The following is an 18,050-nucleotide window of genomic DNA, read 5'->3' on the forward strand; positions in this document are numbered from 1 at the left end:
TTTTCCCTTTCATCACTTAAAATATGTCCTGCCACTCCCTTCTGGCTTGCAGAGTTTCTGCTGAAAGAACAGCTGTTAACCTTATGGGGATTCCCTTGTATGTTATTAGTTGCTTCTCCCTTGCTGCATTCAATATTTTTTCTTTGTACTGAATTTTTGATAGTTTGATTAATATGTGTCTGGGCATTGTTTCTCCTTGGATTTATCCTGTATGGGAGTCTCTATGCTTCCTGGATTTGATTGACTATTTCCTTTCTCATATTAGGGAAGTTTTCAACTATAATCTCTTGAAATACTTTCTCAGTCCCTTTCTTTTTCTCTTCTTCTTCTGGGACCCCTATAATTTGAACGTTGTTGCATTTAATGTTGTCCCAGAGTTCTCTGAGACTGTACTCAATTCTTTTCACTATTTTTTCTTTAGTCTGCTCTACAGTAGTTATTTCCACTATTTTATCTTCCAGGTCACTTATCTGTTCTTCTGCCTCAGTTATTCTGCTATTGATTCGTTCTAGAGAATTTTTAATTTCATTTATTGTGTTGTTCATCATTGTTTGTTTGCTCTTTAGTTCTTCTAGGTCCTTGTTAAATGTTTCTTATATTTTCTCCATTCTATTTCCCAGATTTTGTATCATCTTTACTATCATTACTCTGAATTCTTTTTCAGGTAGATTGCCTATTTCCTCTTCATTTGTTTGGTCTGGTGGGTTTTTACATTGCTCCCTCATCTGCTGTGTATTTCTCTGTTTTCTCATTTTGCTTAACTTACTGTGTTTGGTTTCTCCTTTTCACAGGCTGCAGGTTCGTAGTTCCCATTGTTTTTGGTGTCTGCCCCCAGTGGGTAACGTTGGTTCAGTGGGTTGTGTAGGCTTCCTGGTGGAGGGGACTGGTGCCTGTGTTCTGATGGATGAGGCTGTATCAGACACGGACAATTCCACAGTAAGGTAGAAGCCTACACACAAAAGACGGCTCAGTGGATGAAACTTCGGTACTTCAATTGTTTCAATCAATAGGAATTATGAAGATGTTAACTTTTAGTAACATATTTTTAATAGTAAGCATAAATGAAGTTAGAATTTTATTTTTTAACTTTTGATGACTTTTTAAATTTAATTTTTAAGAAAAAGCTTTTGGGGCTACCCTGGTGGTGCAGTGGTTGGGAGTCCGCCTGCCGATGCAGGGGACACGGGTTCGTGCCCCGGTCTGGGAGGATCCCGCGTGCCGCGAAGCGGCTGGGCCTGTGGGCCATGGCCGCTGGGCCTGCGCGTCCGGAGCCTGTGCTCTGCAAGGGGAGAGGCCACAACAGTGAGAGGCCCGCATACCACAGAAAAAAAAAAGGAAAAGCTTTTGTTCTTTGAGCTTTACAGTCCTTACAAATACCTAACGCATGAGTGAAAAACAGCTAATTCAGGGCAAGAAATAGCTACCTTTTAGGAGGAATAATGACAGAGGTATATAAAAGAAATGATAAAAGAAAATAAACTAATAATTAATAATTTAATAATTAAAAGGAATAATGATAGAGATAGCTTCACATCCATGTTACTTTTAGACAGTAGTCTAAAATCTTAAAAAGTATATACCTCAAAGTAAAAAATGTTACGCATAGTTTCTTATTAAGAAAAAAAAAGAACCATTATGATTCTATGTAAATTATCTCATCTTCAACCAAACACTTCTAAAATGCCTTTTCTTTAATAAGCCATTTTTTATACTTTTTACGTGTATTTAACATGAAGATTTAAACAGATATAAAGCCAAAAAGGATAACGGAAATAGAATGTTGTATTCATTTAAAAGATTCATAAGCAGAGATAGCAGAGGTCTTCTGATCAACTGCTTGGCACCCTGTAAAAGGTACACAAATCATACGTCTTGATTTCCTTTTAGGAAAATAGCAGTTACCATTTAATCTTTGGATTTTCCGTTAGAATGGAAATTTCAAAAAAAAAAAAAAGAAAGAAGAATGCTGATGGCAGTGTCATTCAAATGTCTCTGTTGAAACACTGAGGTTATTGAGTTATCGCTTAGATTTCCCAATAGGATATTCTAACTGGCATAGAAGGATTTCCTTAATTTGTTGTAGTCAACAAGGACAATGTGATTCTTACAGGTGTGTTTGTTGTTTTATTGCTTGACAGCAAATTGTATTTGCTGTCTTATTGCCTCAGAGTAAAAATACATAACTGATTACTCATAATCTGTTACAAAACTGGCTTTGGGAAAATGAAGGATTATTAAACCATTATAGAAACCTTATTGGTTAATCAAGTTTATAATCTTTTGTGTCCCCCAGGTCCCTTTTCTTTCTCACAAGGAGAACCCCATGTTGACTGGTTTATCTATTCTTCCCCTTTGAAACCTGAGTGACTGGGGCAAAGCCCACCCTACCCCTAGCTCATGGGATGAGATAACAGTAACCAAACATAAAATAATAGGAAAGAAGAAAGGACTACCATCTCTTTGGCCAGAGATTGGTTTCATTGTCCAGGGTTAAGCTCCTCAAGATTTGTTAGCCTCTTCAGCTAAATTAGCCAGATCAGTCCAGAGAAGCTTTTATCCCATGGTGATGGGAGAGGTCCTCTCTCTGGTCTTTCTCTGATTCTCTCTCTTTCCATTTTTGTGCAAAAGGTTAAGAACGAGAAAGCAAGTCACCCCAGTTACTGCCAGTGCCCATGTCCAGAAGGAAGCAGGTCCGAGTACAGAGCTAACATATCAGAAAGGGCTTGACCCTCCCCTGACTGGGCCCTCCCAACCTTCTGTATCTTGTTACAAGAGTTGAAACACTTCTTTACGGTTGAAGCCAATTCTCTTTGGGGTTTCTGCAGCTTGCAGCACAAACCATCCTAACTAATTCGTGGAGCCTGTACTGAGGAATCAGAATATTCCATGTAGACAGATGAATTTTTTTAAGTTTTCTTTCCTTAAGTCCTCTCAGGGTTGTCATCTATCCATGTTAAGTCTGTTCAGGCTTCTAAATAGCTTCTGTCTTAGACATTCAGCTCTGAGATCAAAGTTAGAGTGTGAAAGTCAGCAGAGGGAACACTACCAGTCATTTGAAGTCAGCCATATCCAAAGTACACATATAATTTTGTTCTTTACGTCCGTGAGTCTGTTCCTGTGCTGTATACAGATTCACTTGCATTATTTTTTAGATTCTACATATAAGTGATATCTTATAGTCTTGTCTTTCTCTGTCTGACTTACTAAGCATAAGAGGGAGGGGGAGGGACAAATGAGGAGGATGTGATTAACAGATAAAAATTACTATCCATAAAATAGATAAGCAGCAGGGATTTACTACAAAACACAGAGAATTATATTCATTATCTTATGATAACCTACACCGGAATGTAATCTGCAAAAAATACCCCCAAAACTAAAAACAAATCACTTTGCTGTATACCTGAAACTAGCGCAATATTGTAAATCAACTATACTTCAATTAAAAAAAACTGAAAAAATATATATACAAACACTTCTCCTCCCAAATAAAAGACAAACAAGAGTTTTACTTTAAAATACTATCTAGTCCATATCATAAAAATAATACAAAGAGCGACAATGATGGCATCAATATTCACTGAGTGCTCACGATGCTATGAATTTTATGTATATTATCTTTCTTAAAAGCGATATTAGGAAAAAGAGGCCCAGAACCAGGTTAATAACTTGCCCAAAGTCACGAATCTAGTAAGCTCAATATTGGGAAATCAATCACACTCTTTAAAGAGACCCAAGGCCTATGACATCTCCTTTCAAAGTTATCGGTAAGGAAGGTACTGATCACCATGTGCCGGGCCTGCTCACGGCGCCTGTGCTTTATGCACCCCTCCTCCACACTCTGGCCTGCCAGGCAGGAAGGCGGGCAGGCAGCTGCAAGTGGGAGGAGTTACAACAGTCACAGGTCCTGGCTCCAGCTCTCTCTTCTCACAGGCCTTTCTTTGCTCGCCTACCTGAGCTAGTCCAAGGAGATTTTCTGGCTCTCTCAGCCAAAAAGACCTTGATCACAAGTCATCAGGAGCCCTGGTAGGCCACGTTCCTCTAGGAACTTGAGACTTGAGCTTGATCCAAATGAGGCTACCTACCTTGGGCATGTAGACCACCAGATGCCCTGTTGTCTGAGCTCTTTTAGCCGAGCTGCTATCAGGTTTGACTTCTGCAGGAAGGACAAGCTGAAATGGCTGGAAGCAAACAGGAAGTGTGGAGAGTGAGTGCATATTACACGAGGGGGTTACTTTAATAGGTGTTTTCATTACAAATTTAAGATTCACCATTTATTTTAAAAATCTGCTTAGGCTTCTTAGGAAAAAAGTAAAATATGGGCAATGCTTGATATGCATGAACTATTTTACCAATTTTAATTAATTGTCTGAGGAACAGTTAGTCACAAATCGTGGCTGGTCCATTTATGAGAACACGGCTGATAAAGGATTTATAGATAAAACTTCTTGTCATAAAACATCAACATATTTCCATTTTAATGTCTTCAAACTAACTGACATGAATGCTCAGAATCAGCAAAAAATACTATTTCAAAAGTGATAAAATTACAGTTGCTGTGAATGAAATCATTGACAATTTTAAATGGGTATATTATTTAAATGGGTATATTATTTTAAATGGGTACATTATTTAAATATAATTTCAAGCACAGGCTACCCATACATGACCATCTTATCAGCTCTGAAAAAAGTACTAACAAAACAGACACAGGTTAAAAATACAAATTTTATCAAGGCCCATAATGGTCAGCAACCATTCCTGCTGCATACCACTCCCATCGTTTAAAATCGTGTGTCTAAAAGAACAGCACTCTGGGTTTCTCTTTTTCTATTTTAAAATTACTTAACTCTGTTTTGAGGCAAGCTCGTTTGATTCAAGGCTGAGCTTCTGAAACGGGAACAGCCTGTAGGGTTACACTTACCTTTCCCTTGACCATCACTCGCACGTAAGTCGGCTGTACATCAACGTCGATTAAAGAGGTGTCCATATACCTTCAAAATTCAACAACCGAGTCTTATAATTTTCAAAACCATTTAAAGAAGTGTAAATACAGAGTCCCACTTAAGGGACCATCTGAAGTGAAGAAAGTTTACAATTTCCATGCTAAACAGGTCTTAGAATATTCATCTTAAACTAATGCCCAGACCGCCGAAAATTCAATATATCATCAATTTCATTTTTAGACCCGCAATTACACTTGGCATGGATTGCCCCTTACCCCAAAATATCTGCGGCCTGAAACATCAGAGGTTTGCAGAAAACGGCTTGCCATGCTCTTTCATGAATATTTTACTTTAAGCCCCTAAGGCTGACTTGAATAGCCAGGAATGCTGAATCCACTAAGCTCCTGCGTCCTTAGGGCTCTCGATTCCCTGCAACTGTTCTACAGCTGCCCCATCCTACCACTCCTGGAAGACTGGCTTTGCGGGCACATCCCGCCCAACAAGCCCAGCCCTCTCCCTCTACGGCAGTGACCTCAGGAGTGGGGGCAATTGTTCTCCTACACTTCATGAGCAGAAGAAAGGGTTAGATTCCACATCACTCGTTACAATAAGAAGTTTGGCCAAATGATTATTTTTACGCACGTTAAAATATTTGAAACTGCAGCGATGATTCAAGAATCACAAACATTACGGCAGGTAAGACGATACAGGGACGACAGGCTTGGGTTTTGGCCACACAGGCTTGTGGGGACTGACTCCACCTTCCCCTTCCTGCTTTATTACCCTGGACCACATTCCTTAACCTTTCTAAGCCTCTGTCTCCTCACCTGTAAAATGAGGATACAAATAGTGCCTATCCCCTAAGATTGCTAAGAAGACACGTGCACCATGCCTAGGACATAGTTAGTGGTAATAAAGTATTGTTACAATTAGTGAAAAATTAAAATAATAAAAAGTAGAGTCAAGTTTTCCTACAACTTCATGTTTATTATCTACCACTTTAACTATGGATTACAGATTCTTTTTTGTGCTTAGGGCCGCCTAAAGTTCCTCTGCCCTGACCTACAAGGGTTTTGCATGTGCTGTTTTCCTCTGCCTAAAATAATAATCTTCTACCATTCCTTTGTAGAGCTCGCTACATCTTACCCTTCAATTTTCAGTGCTCACATCCCTGGCTTTCCCTTTTTCCCCAGCCATCCCCTACACCGCCAACCACCAGACTACACACACCATTGTTCTCCATCCCTGAACTCTGTCCTTTTCCTGTACGGCGCTCTTCTCCCTTTGTAATGACCTAGTAGATGCCTGCCTATGTACTGTCTGCCATCCCCACTGGGCGGTACACCCCGGAGAGCAGGGACTGTATTCGGAACAGGCTGGTTACAGTCTCCCAGGGCCTGGCATGTAGTAGGTATTCTACAGCTATTGGAGGCATAGAAGCAGGAAACATACATGAATGAATGAACTTTCATGCATACATCCATGTGCCAATGAAGATAACAAGGAATTTTAGTGTAATAGTTTGGACAGAATCATGGGAATGGAAGGATTTTTCTACTTAGACAGGAGAAATATCACCAGTCCTTGAAAAGATACATGCACGGGGAAATGAGGAAAGTTTTAATTTGAGGATTAATGTTAAGTAGCTAATTGAGCTAAAAGGAGAAAGAGGTACACATTCACTGAACGCCAGGAATCAGGCCTAATAATGGAAAGGCCTTAAAAGGATGAAGAAGGGAATGTTTAACTGGAAAACAGCAGCGAGGGAAGCTCAGGGAGTTGGAGGAACAGAGAACATCCAGTCAGCTGGAGGAGGGCTGGAATGGAAGGCAGCTCTTCTTAAGGGCAGGTGGCCTGGCAGCAGGTGGCAGAAAGACTGCTGGAGGCGCGGGAGACGCAGCTGAGTCTGGGAGGGGGAGCTGCACCGAGAGCCGCCCCCCTTCACGCCGGCCAAAGATGGACACAAGCCAGGTGCCCGTCAGCGGGTGAGCGGGTAAACAAAAAGGTGGTCTCTCCGTTCAATGGAATAGTATTCGGCCACGAATATGCTACAACGTGGATGAACCCCGAAGACATTATACTGAGTGAAAGAAGCCAGACGCAAAGGCCAGGTATGATTCCATTTGTATGAAATATCCAGAATGGGCAAACCTATGGAGACGGAAAGCAGACGAGTGGTCGCCAGGGGAAGGGGGGAAATGAAGAGTGACTGCTTAAGGGGTGTGGGGTCTCCTTTATGTGTGAGAAAATTTCCTGGAAGTAGAGAGTGGTAATGGTGTCACAACATTGTGAATTTACTCAATGCCACTGAGTTGTACAACTGAAAGGGTTGAGATGGTGAACTTTAAGTTATGTGTATTTTATCACAATTAAAGAAACAAAGTTGGACCTAAGACTGAGGGTTCACAGTCTGGCTTCTCCAATTACCACATTTACTTTCACAAGCCTCCACCCCCCCCACCTTGGGTAATTCCAGGATAACAATCTCTCCCACACCACTGAGTTACTGAGAACTTAAATGAGATAGAGCAGGTAATAAAATCCCTCAAAAATAGAAATGCTTTATTACCACTCATGAATGTAAATGTTCGTTGATTCCATCATCAGTAATCATTCATTCATTCATCTATTTACTCCTGTACTTACTGAGCTCCTAACGGGTGTCAGGCACTGTTTTAGGTGTGAGAGACATAAAGAGGTAGGAACAAACAAAACAAAGTTTCTGCCTCAACTACACATTTTTCAAAATACAGGTAAATTGAGAGCTTGTCAGGTAGAAATAAGAAAGCAGGGAGAGGTGGAAGGACATGCTGAGGCAGGGATGGTACTGGTCTATACTGGATGGTGAGGCAGAGAGGCCTCTGTAATAAAGTGACATCTGAATGGAGGCCTGAAGGGCATGAGGACAGCTAGGGCGGAGTGAGACCTGCAGAGGGAGGCACAAGGACAAAAGAACCGGGGCATCGGTGGGTCTGAAAGGGCTGGAGAAGCAGAGAGGTCCTGAACGTGGATCCTGAAATCATCAGCAGGATAGAGGAAGTGAGCCCGGGCCTGGAATCTTCAAGGAGGGAGGCAGATGGCCCGGGTGTCTTTAAATGAGGAGGTGACACGGGCTGATGGTGTGAATGTCACAGCTGTGGACAGTGGTGGGGTGGGGGAGAGCAGCCGTCAGGATGCGGGGATGAGGGGCGGGCAAGCAGGGGGTGCGGGGCCGAAACCAGTCAGGATGTGGGACGTGGCCTGGGAAGACGTGGCAGCCGGTGATAAAGAGACCGCTGTTCATGTTTGAGAACTCAAGGGGCTGTGACTGAGAATGAAAATAGCAAGAAATGCCACGAAATACATGCATAATAAAATGTCTTTACCTATATACAGCCAGGTCCAGGACGATCTGGTTACGCTTTTCATCATCTCTCAAAGAGAAGTCAAGCCTAAGGAATAATCCATTTGGGGGGGGGGGTGGAAAGAGGATGTCTTTAGCGATACTTTATAGGTAACCCCATCCCAGTATCAAAAGAAAATCTGATAAAAGCTATGTCATAATCTTCAATGACAAACTTTATTTTGGTAGCTGGTCAATAAAATCTGTTAGTTTAAAAATTTCAACAGAGACCTACAACATATTCATAAATTATTCCTGTTTACATTGTTTCAATATGAGAATCCTGAACTACATTAAAAAAAAAAAAATAGCATCGGTGCAGAGACAGAGACACCTGGTGGTTAAAGTTTTCTTTTCCATTTCATTCGGGTTTGCTAGAAGCAAACTAAAACACGGAATTACTGATGGGGAATTACATGTTGCATTTGCTTGCCCTTATCCAGCATTCCATTCCTTAAGTTTTAAGCAGTCTTGTCTTTTTTTCTTCTCCTTTCATTGGTGACCTTTCCCTAGCCCCCGGAAATGCTGCGATGCTACCCATGATCTATCACTTCCATTTTATAGAAGAAGAAACAGGCTCAGAGAGGCTGACGTAGCTGGGAAAGCGGTCATGTGAGCCTTGGAGGCAGGATTTCAAATCTCTAAGTCTTTCAACTGTACCCTGAGATTGAGTCCTAGGTATAACTTCCAGACTGTCGATGTACTGTTCAGAATTACTTGGTCAATTTTACTTCGAATATTTCACTTATCATATTATCCTGCAAAGCACAATGCCCCCACAGTATTGAAGAACGTAGGCTCAGTTGTTTGGAGGAATGGAACATTAGCCCTAGGTTGGGCTGCCGGCAGGGTGTCTGCTTGTGGCGGTCACTCTCACTGCTTTCCACGCTCCCGCCAGGCGGGACCTCTTCAGGTGCTCAAATGATCCATGCATCCTCGATCTCATCTCTGGGGCTTTTCTATATGCTTTCCCCTCCGCCTTGATTGCTTATTCCCCCTTTATCCAGCCACCAACGTAAACTCTCCCTTCGTATATCTCTTGAAAGGTAATTTCCGGGAGGTTTTCTGTGGCAGAGACGGATATTCCCCACTCTCTGCTCCCCCTTTATCCGTAGTAACAGGGTCCCTGATTTTAATGGGGAACATGGCTCTGCAGGGCAAAGGCCACATTCCTCAGCCTCCCTGGCAGCTAGATGAGATCATGGGATTTAATTCTGTAAAGAAAATGTGGTTTGGTGCTTTCCAGGAATTTTCCTTAAGAGAGGGGGTATGTGCCACTTAACAGGCTATTGCAACCATCCAGGCAAGAGGAGGCTGACTTCCTCTAAGGTGGTGGCAATGGAGTGAATGAGCAGGGGTGGGATTCTGGTCATTCTGAAGGAAGAGCTCACTGATGACACGAGGGAGAGAAGAATTGAGGATGAGTCCGAGGTTTCGGTCTTGATACCCAGTGGATGCTCACTCCTGAGCTGGAGGACACTGAGGCCCTGATGGTAAATGGTTGTGGGGATAGAAGTGAGGATGTCTGCTTTAGCCACGATAAGCCTACGACACGTAGTTTATACCCACATAGGAGAGCAGACAGCTAGCTGCATATACAAGTCTTGAGCTCAGGGAAGAGGTTGGGTCTGGTTGTAAGTAACAGAAGGATAGTGCTGAGATCATGGGATCTGGTGAGATCTCGAAAGAGTGAATGTGGAAAGAGAAGATAGCTGAGGAGCTTGCCTCCGAGCACTTAGGAGACAAGATGGAAAGGATCCAGCAAAGCAGAAGAAGATGAGAAGGTAGTAGGGTCAAAGAATCGGAAGCAAAGGGAAGAACCTGTTTGGAGAAGGAAAGTATGGTCAATCTGGGCAAATCTGTTAGGTTAAGTAGATGGCTGAGATTTGAAAAGATGTCACTGAATATAGAAACGATGTGAACATGGAATATAAAAACGATGGGACTGCAGAAGCTTCTGTGGTCTCACTAGGGGCACACAGAGCCCAGAGGGTCTCCCTCAAGCCCTGCTGTAGCCCGAAGAGAGACAGTCCCCCCACTAGATTTTTAAGTTCCTTGAAGGCAGAAATCTGTCATATTCACTTCTGTATCCCCAGGGATTAGCATCATGTGTTGTGCTGCATTCATGACTTCTGGATAAAGAAGGTGTGTGTGTGTGTGTGTGTGTGTGTGTGTGTGTGTGTGTGTGTGTGTGTGTGTGTGTGTGTGTGTGTGGTGGGGTGAGGTGGAGGTGAGATGATGAACTTGGTCATGGAAACCACTAGAAATGGGCTAGCATGGGCAAGTCAGACACACCACCTATTACCTACGTGGCCTTGGGCAAGTCATTCCCCTCTCAGATCAAGTTTTTGACCTGTGAAGAAGAAATACTGCCTACCACACAAGACTGCTGTGAAGGTGAAGTGAATGATCACGCCTGGGAGTGATTTGGGACAGCACCTCTTCTACCGTGGTAACAGCACAGCAAACGAAATGATCAAAGTGAACAGGTTTTGAGTAATGAAGCCAACATGATTGAGTTCGTAGGCTTTGGATCTGTATTTTGACTAGAAAAGGCCTTTTCTGCCTGCTTTCTAGTTTTAAATTTTAAAACAGCTAGATACTACTATACATGAGGATTTCCAGTTGGAATATTTTTCCTCTCTCATCAACTCCACTGAGGTATTTATATCAATTTCTTTCCTCAGCTCTTGAACGCTTTGCAGATGTGTTCCAGAGCATCAAGTAGGTGTATAGGAGATTTATCAGTATCCTCAGCCAGCTTGTTCATGGCAGAGTTTTAAAAATTAAGAAACAGAACAATAATGCACTTGGAATTTTCAGGCATAAAACTGTACATGTTTCAAAGTTTCAGGAGACACAGAAATAACTAAGATTTCCATATGTCAAGGTCATGTTTTGGATGCCAAGAAAATGAAATATAACATTACACACTTGAAAGCATAATGATGTTCTGCTTTCAAATACACACAAAATGACATTCTTATTAGGCTCATCAGTTTGTTAAGAGTGGTCAGATATGTTCTCTGCAGAGCAAACGTGTCATTGAAACCACCGTATGACCAACACCACACATTCTGCTTCTTCAAGTCTCCACTCAGCCTCACTTACTTGGGCTCATTTACATTCAGGGCTCTCCCATTCTCAGAGATCAGCACCCTGGGTGGTTTCACTTTCTTCTTTTTCTCACTTAATATTAGGGGTAGGTGGGAACAAGGGGCAGGAGAGAGAAAAAAATAAACAAAGATAATATAAAAGCAATTAATATGCGAAACAGTTTAAGAAAAATTAATCAGGTATTTGTGAATACATCAGCAATTCACTGTGATGAAGTCCATTGCTGGGAACTGACAATCGAGCCAAATTTCTGTGTAATTATATCTATATCTGTAAAGGGAAAATGTGACCAAGACAATTTGCCAGATAATTCGAATGGGGGAGAAATCTCCTTTTCAGGAAATAGCCACGAATATTTAAATGAGTCTATTTTATGCCTGATTTACTCAGCTAACTGTTAATTCTCCATTTGTGTATACATCTTCTACTTTAGTTAAAATTACAGTTTTTAAAATGCCAAATAGAATCTATTTTATAGAAATAAAAATACCAGTACATAGGATCTACATAAAAGGATGTCTATCACAGCATTATCTGCAGTGGCAAAACCTTGGAACCATCAGGAATGTCCATCAACGGAGGAATGATTGGATTGACTGTGGTACATTCATGCTATGAAATATTTTGCAGCTACTGAAAAATGTGTTCACTCTTTACCTTCTCATCTAGAAAGTTACAGAAAAGTGTTGATGAGGATTTAGTGAGAACAAATACATAAAATATAAGTCCACTTTTGTTTTTAAGAAAAGACCCTCAATCCTACGTTTGCAGAAATCATTTATATGATTGTAGAAGGTGGAGGAAGTTCTGGTAGGATGGACCCAAGCCTGCTATCTCTTATTACCATGAAGGGGCAGAGATAGGAGGAAAATAAATGGAGCAAAGAGGACAGATTCATGGAATAACATGAAAGAAAATATAGAACATAAATTCTGTTTATTTAAACACTTACTGAAAATACATAAAAACTTTAAAAAGGCAGATATGGACAAGCTCTAGAAGATCAGATGGACACATCTGTTCAAATGACAGAACCGCAGGCAATTCTTTGTCTTGGATTTCTGTTGTTCTTTTAATACAGATTTTATGTCATTTAACTTTATTTTATAATGTAAATTTATTCACATTTTTCTGGATCTCAAGCTGGGTTCTCAGGTCCAATTAAGTTCATGTTTCCATGAACTACATTATTCTCCATGACACAGGACAATTAGAGGTTATTCGAAAGAGGAAAACATCTCAGGAACCCATTAGATTCTGTAGACTACAGCACACTGAACAGAATGACTTGGACAACTAGTATCTGTAAACCAGGCCATGCTCTTATTTGACACATTTAAAGTTGTTAAAAAGCTAAGGGCATAGAAACAAAACCCTACCTAAAATGCCACGATTCATGACATTCTGAAGAAGGGTTAGTAGATAACACTTCAACAAAAAGCTGAAATTAGAAAAAGCAAAGTCTGTGTGTGATAGCTAACACAGATTTAACGCAGATAATGGGTAAAACAAGGTACAATCATGAAAATATACTCCGTCACTCTCAATGATAGGATAAAATGGAATACCTTAATTTTTCCTGGTCTTTCCGTTGTTTTTCCATATGTCTCAGAGTTTCCAATCTAGATTCAGGAGTATACAAAGAGGGCTTATTCCAGAATTCCAGGTCATCTTCAACGTTGTCTAATTTCTTTTTCTTACATTCTCCTTCTTGTATTTCTGGTGCCTGGACGTCGTCTTTGCTCTCTTCAGAAGATGGGCTAGAAAAGAACACAGGGCACATTAAAACCAATAATAATGGACGTCTGAGTTTCATCCTGAATGTTGCCCCTTAAATATCTATATTTTGTGTGCGTGTTCTTACCTTTGAATGACAAAATGTGTCTGAAAGAGAGCCTATCTGAGCCAAGTGGGAGGAAATTAGTGCCACAGCATTGGGGCAGGCCCATCTCATCTATCACCAGGAATATTGCGGTAATCAGGTTCAAGGGTTCATAGACCTGGCCGATGTGAGTCACCTGGGGAGCTTTATACACAGTACAGATTCCTGGGCTCCCACCAGAGTCTCTCCAGTTGATCTGAAGTGGGGTCCAGGACCCTTGCTTTACAATATTTTACAGGAGGTTCTGATGACCTGACAAACTCAGGGACCACTGGGCCTTAGCCATCACCCCACCTCCAGTCTTGTACCCTTCAATTCCATCCTCCACCCTGCTCCCAGAGGAATCTTTCTAAAAAATTTAATCATATTATTTCCAGGCTCTTTAATGATTCTCTACCTCTAAAATTCTCCAGTGGGATATATGAGATCGCCCATGGTATGGGCTCTAACTACTCCATTTTTCATGGATAACTTTGGATTTTGTAGCTTTATATGGCAATGGTGCTCTGCTCTCTTTTTTATTCATGCTTTGGGGACTGTCAGAGAATTACATGATGTCTCTATATGGCATCAAATAAGTATTATATGATATTCAACATTCATTCAACATGGATTCAAGTAATATTTATTGAGTGTCTTTCTGGGTGCCAGGCACCAGAGAGACAGCCCTAGTCAAGACAGACAGCAACACTACTTACAGGAGACTCTATTCTAGCAGAGAGAAAAGGACATCATTCAAACAGTACACAATTAGGTAGGCTCTCTCCCCTCACCTCTCCCTAGAATATGCTCTGTTACAAAATGACATTAAATGAAAAAATCTACAGGAAGGCTTTAGTACCAAGTATGGCAAATAGTAAGTACTCATTAAATGTTAGATTTTGTTATTGTTGTTACTGAAATGAGATGACACAAAATGCTCATTTAGTTGACCTTCAAATATGATGCTTTTTGAAAGGAGGGACAAAAACTACCAGAATATGAAATTTAAATAGTATAAACGGAACACAGTAAAATCTGCTTAGATACGCTACATATTATAAAATGCAACTAGACAGTTTTATAAGCAAAATAGAGCAAATTACTGAAAATAAATGCTTTGCCACATAGCTATGGTTCTTTAGAGTACTGGAAAAAAACAATCTATTAAGGGAATCTGTAATATTCTACAACATTTTAGCTAAAGGTCACTGAAATAATTGGTTTCATACTCATTAAAAAATTTTTGTTTTGCAAACAGAAACAAACTCACAGACACAGAAAACAAACTTATGGTTACCAAAGGGGAAAGGTCGGGGGAAGGATAAATTAAGAGTTTGTGAGACAGATACACACTATTATATATAAAATAGATAAACAACAAGGATCTACTATGTAGCACAGGGAACTATATTCAACATCTTGTAATAAGCTATAATGGAAAAGAATTTGAAAAAGAATATATATATAACTGAATCACTTTGCTGTACACCTAAAACTAACACAACATTGTAAATCAGCTATACTTCAATAAAAAACTGAAAAAAAAATATGTGGACAAAGTGAGTTTGTTCTAGAAATTCAAGGATGGTTTAATATTGAAAAATCTATTAATGTTAATTCAACACAACAACAGGAAAACATGATTATCTCAATAGATGCAGAAAAAGAATTCAATAAAAATCCAGTATCCATGATGATAAAAGCTGTTCATCAACTTGGAATAAAAGAAAACTAACTTAATTCTACCAAAGCCTCACAGGAATCATTATACTTAATGATGAGGAATTGGAAACGTTCTTTTAAAAGTCAGGAACAAGATAACAGGTACCCATTCTTACTGCTATTATTCTACCCCATACTGGAGGCTCAGCAGGCACCATAAAAAATGAAAAGCAGAGGTAGAAGGATTGGAAAAAAATTTTAAGTTGCTGTTTATTTTTAAAAAATGGGGTTTTCTACGTAGAAAACACAGGATAATCTACAGACTAACTGTTGCATCTTTTTAAAAAGTTCAGCAAGATTGCATAATACAGTATCAGTACACAGAAACCATTTGTCTCTATATACATCAGAAAGACCCAATTAAAAGCCTATTTTTTAATTTTTATTTTTTGTGGTACGCGGGCCTCTCACTGTCGCGGCCTCTCCCGTTGCGGAGCACAGGCTCCGGACGCACAGGCTCAGTGGCCATAGCTCACGGGTCCAGCCGCTCCGCAGCATGTGGGATCTTCCCAGACCGGGGCACGAACCCATGTCCCCTGCATCGGCATTTCAACCACTGTGCCACCAGGGAAGCCCTAAAAGCCTATTTTTTAAATCCCATTCTACAAGATACTTAGAAATAAATCTAATAAGAAACGGTGTAAAACCCTTAGAGAGAAAAATTACAAAAACTTATTGAAGGACTCAGAAGAAGGTCTAAATAAATAGAGCTATTACAAAGTTCAGCAAGGAAAGAATCAATGTCCTGAAGATGTCAACTTTCCCCTTATTAACGTGTAAACTAAATGCAATTTCAATCAAAATTACACTAGGGATCTGGGGGGGAATTTGAATGGCAGATTCTAAAATTCTCACAGAAGAGTAAAAAAGAGTCAAGAAGAGCCAAGATAATTTTGAAACACGAACATACCTCCTACCAAAGATTAAGATTTATAGAGATTGAAACCATGTGCAGGTACTCCCATGGAGGAGTCCAGAGAGCCCACAAATGGGCCCATGAATCACGAGAAGAGGGTATATAACACTGGAGAAGAATAGCACTTTAATCAATGGGGCACAAACAAACAAACCTGTGTGGGAAGTGATTAGCACCCTACCCCACACTGCTGTGAAGTTATTCCAGATAGACAGATATGACGGTGGGGTATTGAAAAATTTCATAAACAAGATCAGAAAGTATAACCATAAGTTTAACTACATTAAGACTTCTAAATTCTATAAAACAAGCACTTATCAAAATTAAACACAAGTCACAGACAGAGAGAAGATACTTGCAAAGCTCATAAGGACTAAAGAATTTGCATCTAGAATATAAAAGAACTATAAATTAATAAGAAAAAAAGTACAACTTATTTAAAATAGGCGGAGGTCTTGAATAGAAGAAATCTGAATAGCCAATAAACATATAAGAAGACATTTAAGATACTGAAACTCACTCGTAATTCTAGAAATTCAAATTAAAACATTAGATGCTATTTAACAACCAACTTGATTAGCCAATGTTTTAAGAGATTGCATTATCTACTACTGGCAAAGATTAGGAACTCTCCTATACTGCTGATATATGAGTTAAAATCAGTACACTTTAAAAAACAATTGGGCAATGCATATAAAGTCGAAAAGATGTTTATAATTAATATGTAGCAATTGCTGAATACACTACAGAAACTTCCATACTTGCACAAGGAGATGTGTGCACCATTGTCTGAAAAAAACAAGAAAGGGAAAACCACAGATTGTTGGAGCTGGTGCATATTCTGATTGGTCAGGAATAAAGAATTGCTGCTAAATATTTTGAATATCACCTCTGGGATAAACTGTGATTTATTCATTTGATGGAATTTTATTCCACAGTTAGAATGAATGAACTAGTTCTATGTGTCTTCATATGCATAAATCTCAAAAACATAATATTGAATGAAAAGCAAAGCTGTAGAAAGATATTCATGCTAAAAAACAACAACAACATGAAACTACTCTTGTTTAAGGAGGCATAATCAAGTAGTAAATACATGACAATATGGATGGGATCAACATCATATCAAACACATACTAACTTTAGGATGGTGGACACCACGGAGGATGAAAGGAGGAGTGGGATGGGGGAGAAATACTTCAGGAGCTTCTCCTCTATTGATATTTTATTTCTCATTTAAAAATAAAAGATCCAGGGACATCCCTGGCAGTCCAATGGTTAAGATTCTGCGCTTCTGCTGCAGGGCGTGTAGCTCGGAAACCTGGTCAGGGAACTAAGATTTTGCGTGCTTTGTGGCAGGCCCGAAAAAAATAAATAATGAAATGAAGTGAAGTGAAATGAAATGAAATAAAAGAAAAGAAAAGATCCAAAGCAAACATGCAAACTATTGACATTTATTATTAAGCCGCCTATTTATTTTTTTAACATTTATGTACATGTGAAATATTTTATAATTATTATTTTCTCAAGCTTAAGAGATTCTGTTACAAAATATGTAAAGCTTGCGTTGTATGGAATCAAATCACCTGACTATAGGTGCAATTCCCTTAAAATAAGCAAGCATGAAAAATTCATGCTTGTAAAAATGACCAATTAGGGGCTTATTAATCGCATTAAAGATGTATTCATTACATAATTCACAAAACAGAACACCTTATGATGTAATCAAAATTACTCAATTTATAATAATGTGATTTGCATTTTTCTAAAATAGTCCTACTTTATAAACCGAAGTACACCTGTTAATATATCTTTCCTGTGCATTTTTTAGAGAGATTTGTCTGAAGATAATTTCAGATGCAGATTAAACTTGCTAGGTTGAAAAGGCTTGAAGGGAGGCAAGCCTCACAGAATCGTCACAAACAGTGGGATGATCATACGTCATCCTCACCCAAAATTCACATCATAATTTATTCTTCAAGTCAGTTGTCTGGAATATAAGTGAAACTGTGAACACCTTGGGAAGAGAACTGTTTCACCACAAGTTAACAAGAAAGTACACTCTATTAAGTTACACAGAGTAGTATTTAGTGGTTATTCAAT

At 39.7% G+C, this 18,050-nt stretch overlaps 1 protein-coding gene across 12 annotated transcripts in view; it reads right to left on the bottom strand.

The window, feature by feature from the left end:
- DNAAF11 (dynein axonemal assembly factor 11) overlaps positions 1-18,050 on the bottom strand; it is a 124,160-nt gene that overhangs the window by 73,571 nt on the left and 32,539 nt on the right. For 9 of the 12 annotated variants that reach the window (XR_010837434.1, XR_010837431.1, XR_010837437.1 and 6 more), the window contains 5 exons: positions 13,014-13,205; positions 11,440-11,517; positions 8,312-8,377; positions 4,925-4,994; positions 4,086-4,181 (listed from right to left, as the gene is read on the bottom strand). Coding sequence is in view for 6 of the 12 variants with exons in the window: in XM_067017219.1 (XP_066873320.1) it covers positions 4,086-4,181; positions 4,925-4,994; positions 8,312-8,377; positions 11,440-11,517; positions 13,014-13,205 (502 nt within the window). In the remaining 6 variants the exon portion in view is untranslated. The remainder of the gene's footprint in view (positions 1-4,085; positions 4,182-4,924; positions 4,995-8,311; positions 8,378-11,439; positions 11,518-13,013; positions 13,206-18,050) is intronic. The other 3 variants (XR_010837436.1, XM_067017223.1, XM_067017222.1) reach the window with 1 other exon arrangement.

This window comes from Kogia breviceps, chromosome 17 (assembly GCF_026419965.1).
Source record: "Kogia breviceps isolate mKogBre1 chromosome 17, mKogBre1 haplotype 1, whole genome shotgun sequence".
Lineage (NCBI taxonomy): Eukaryota > Metazoa > Chordata > Mammalia > Artiodactyla > Physeteridae > Kogia > Kogia breviceps.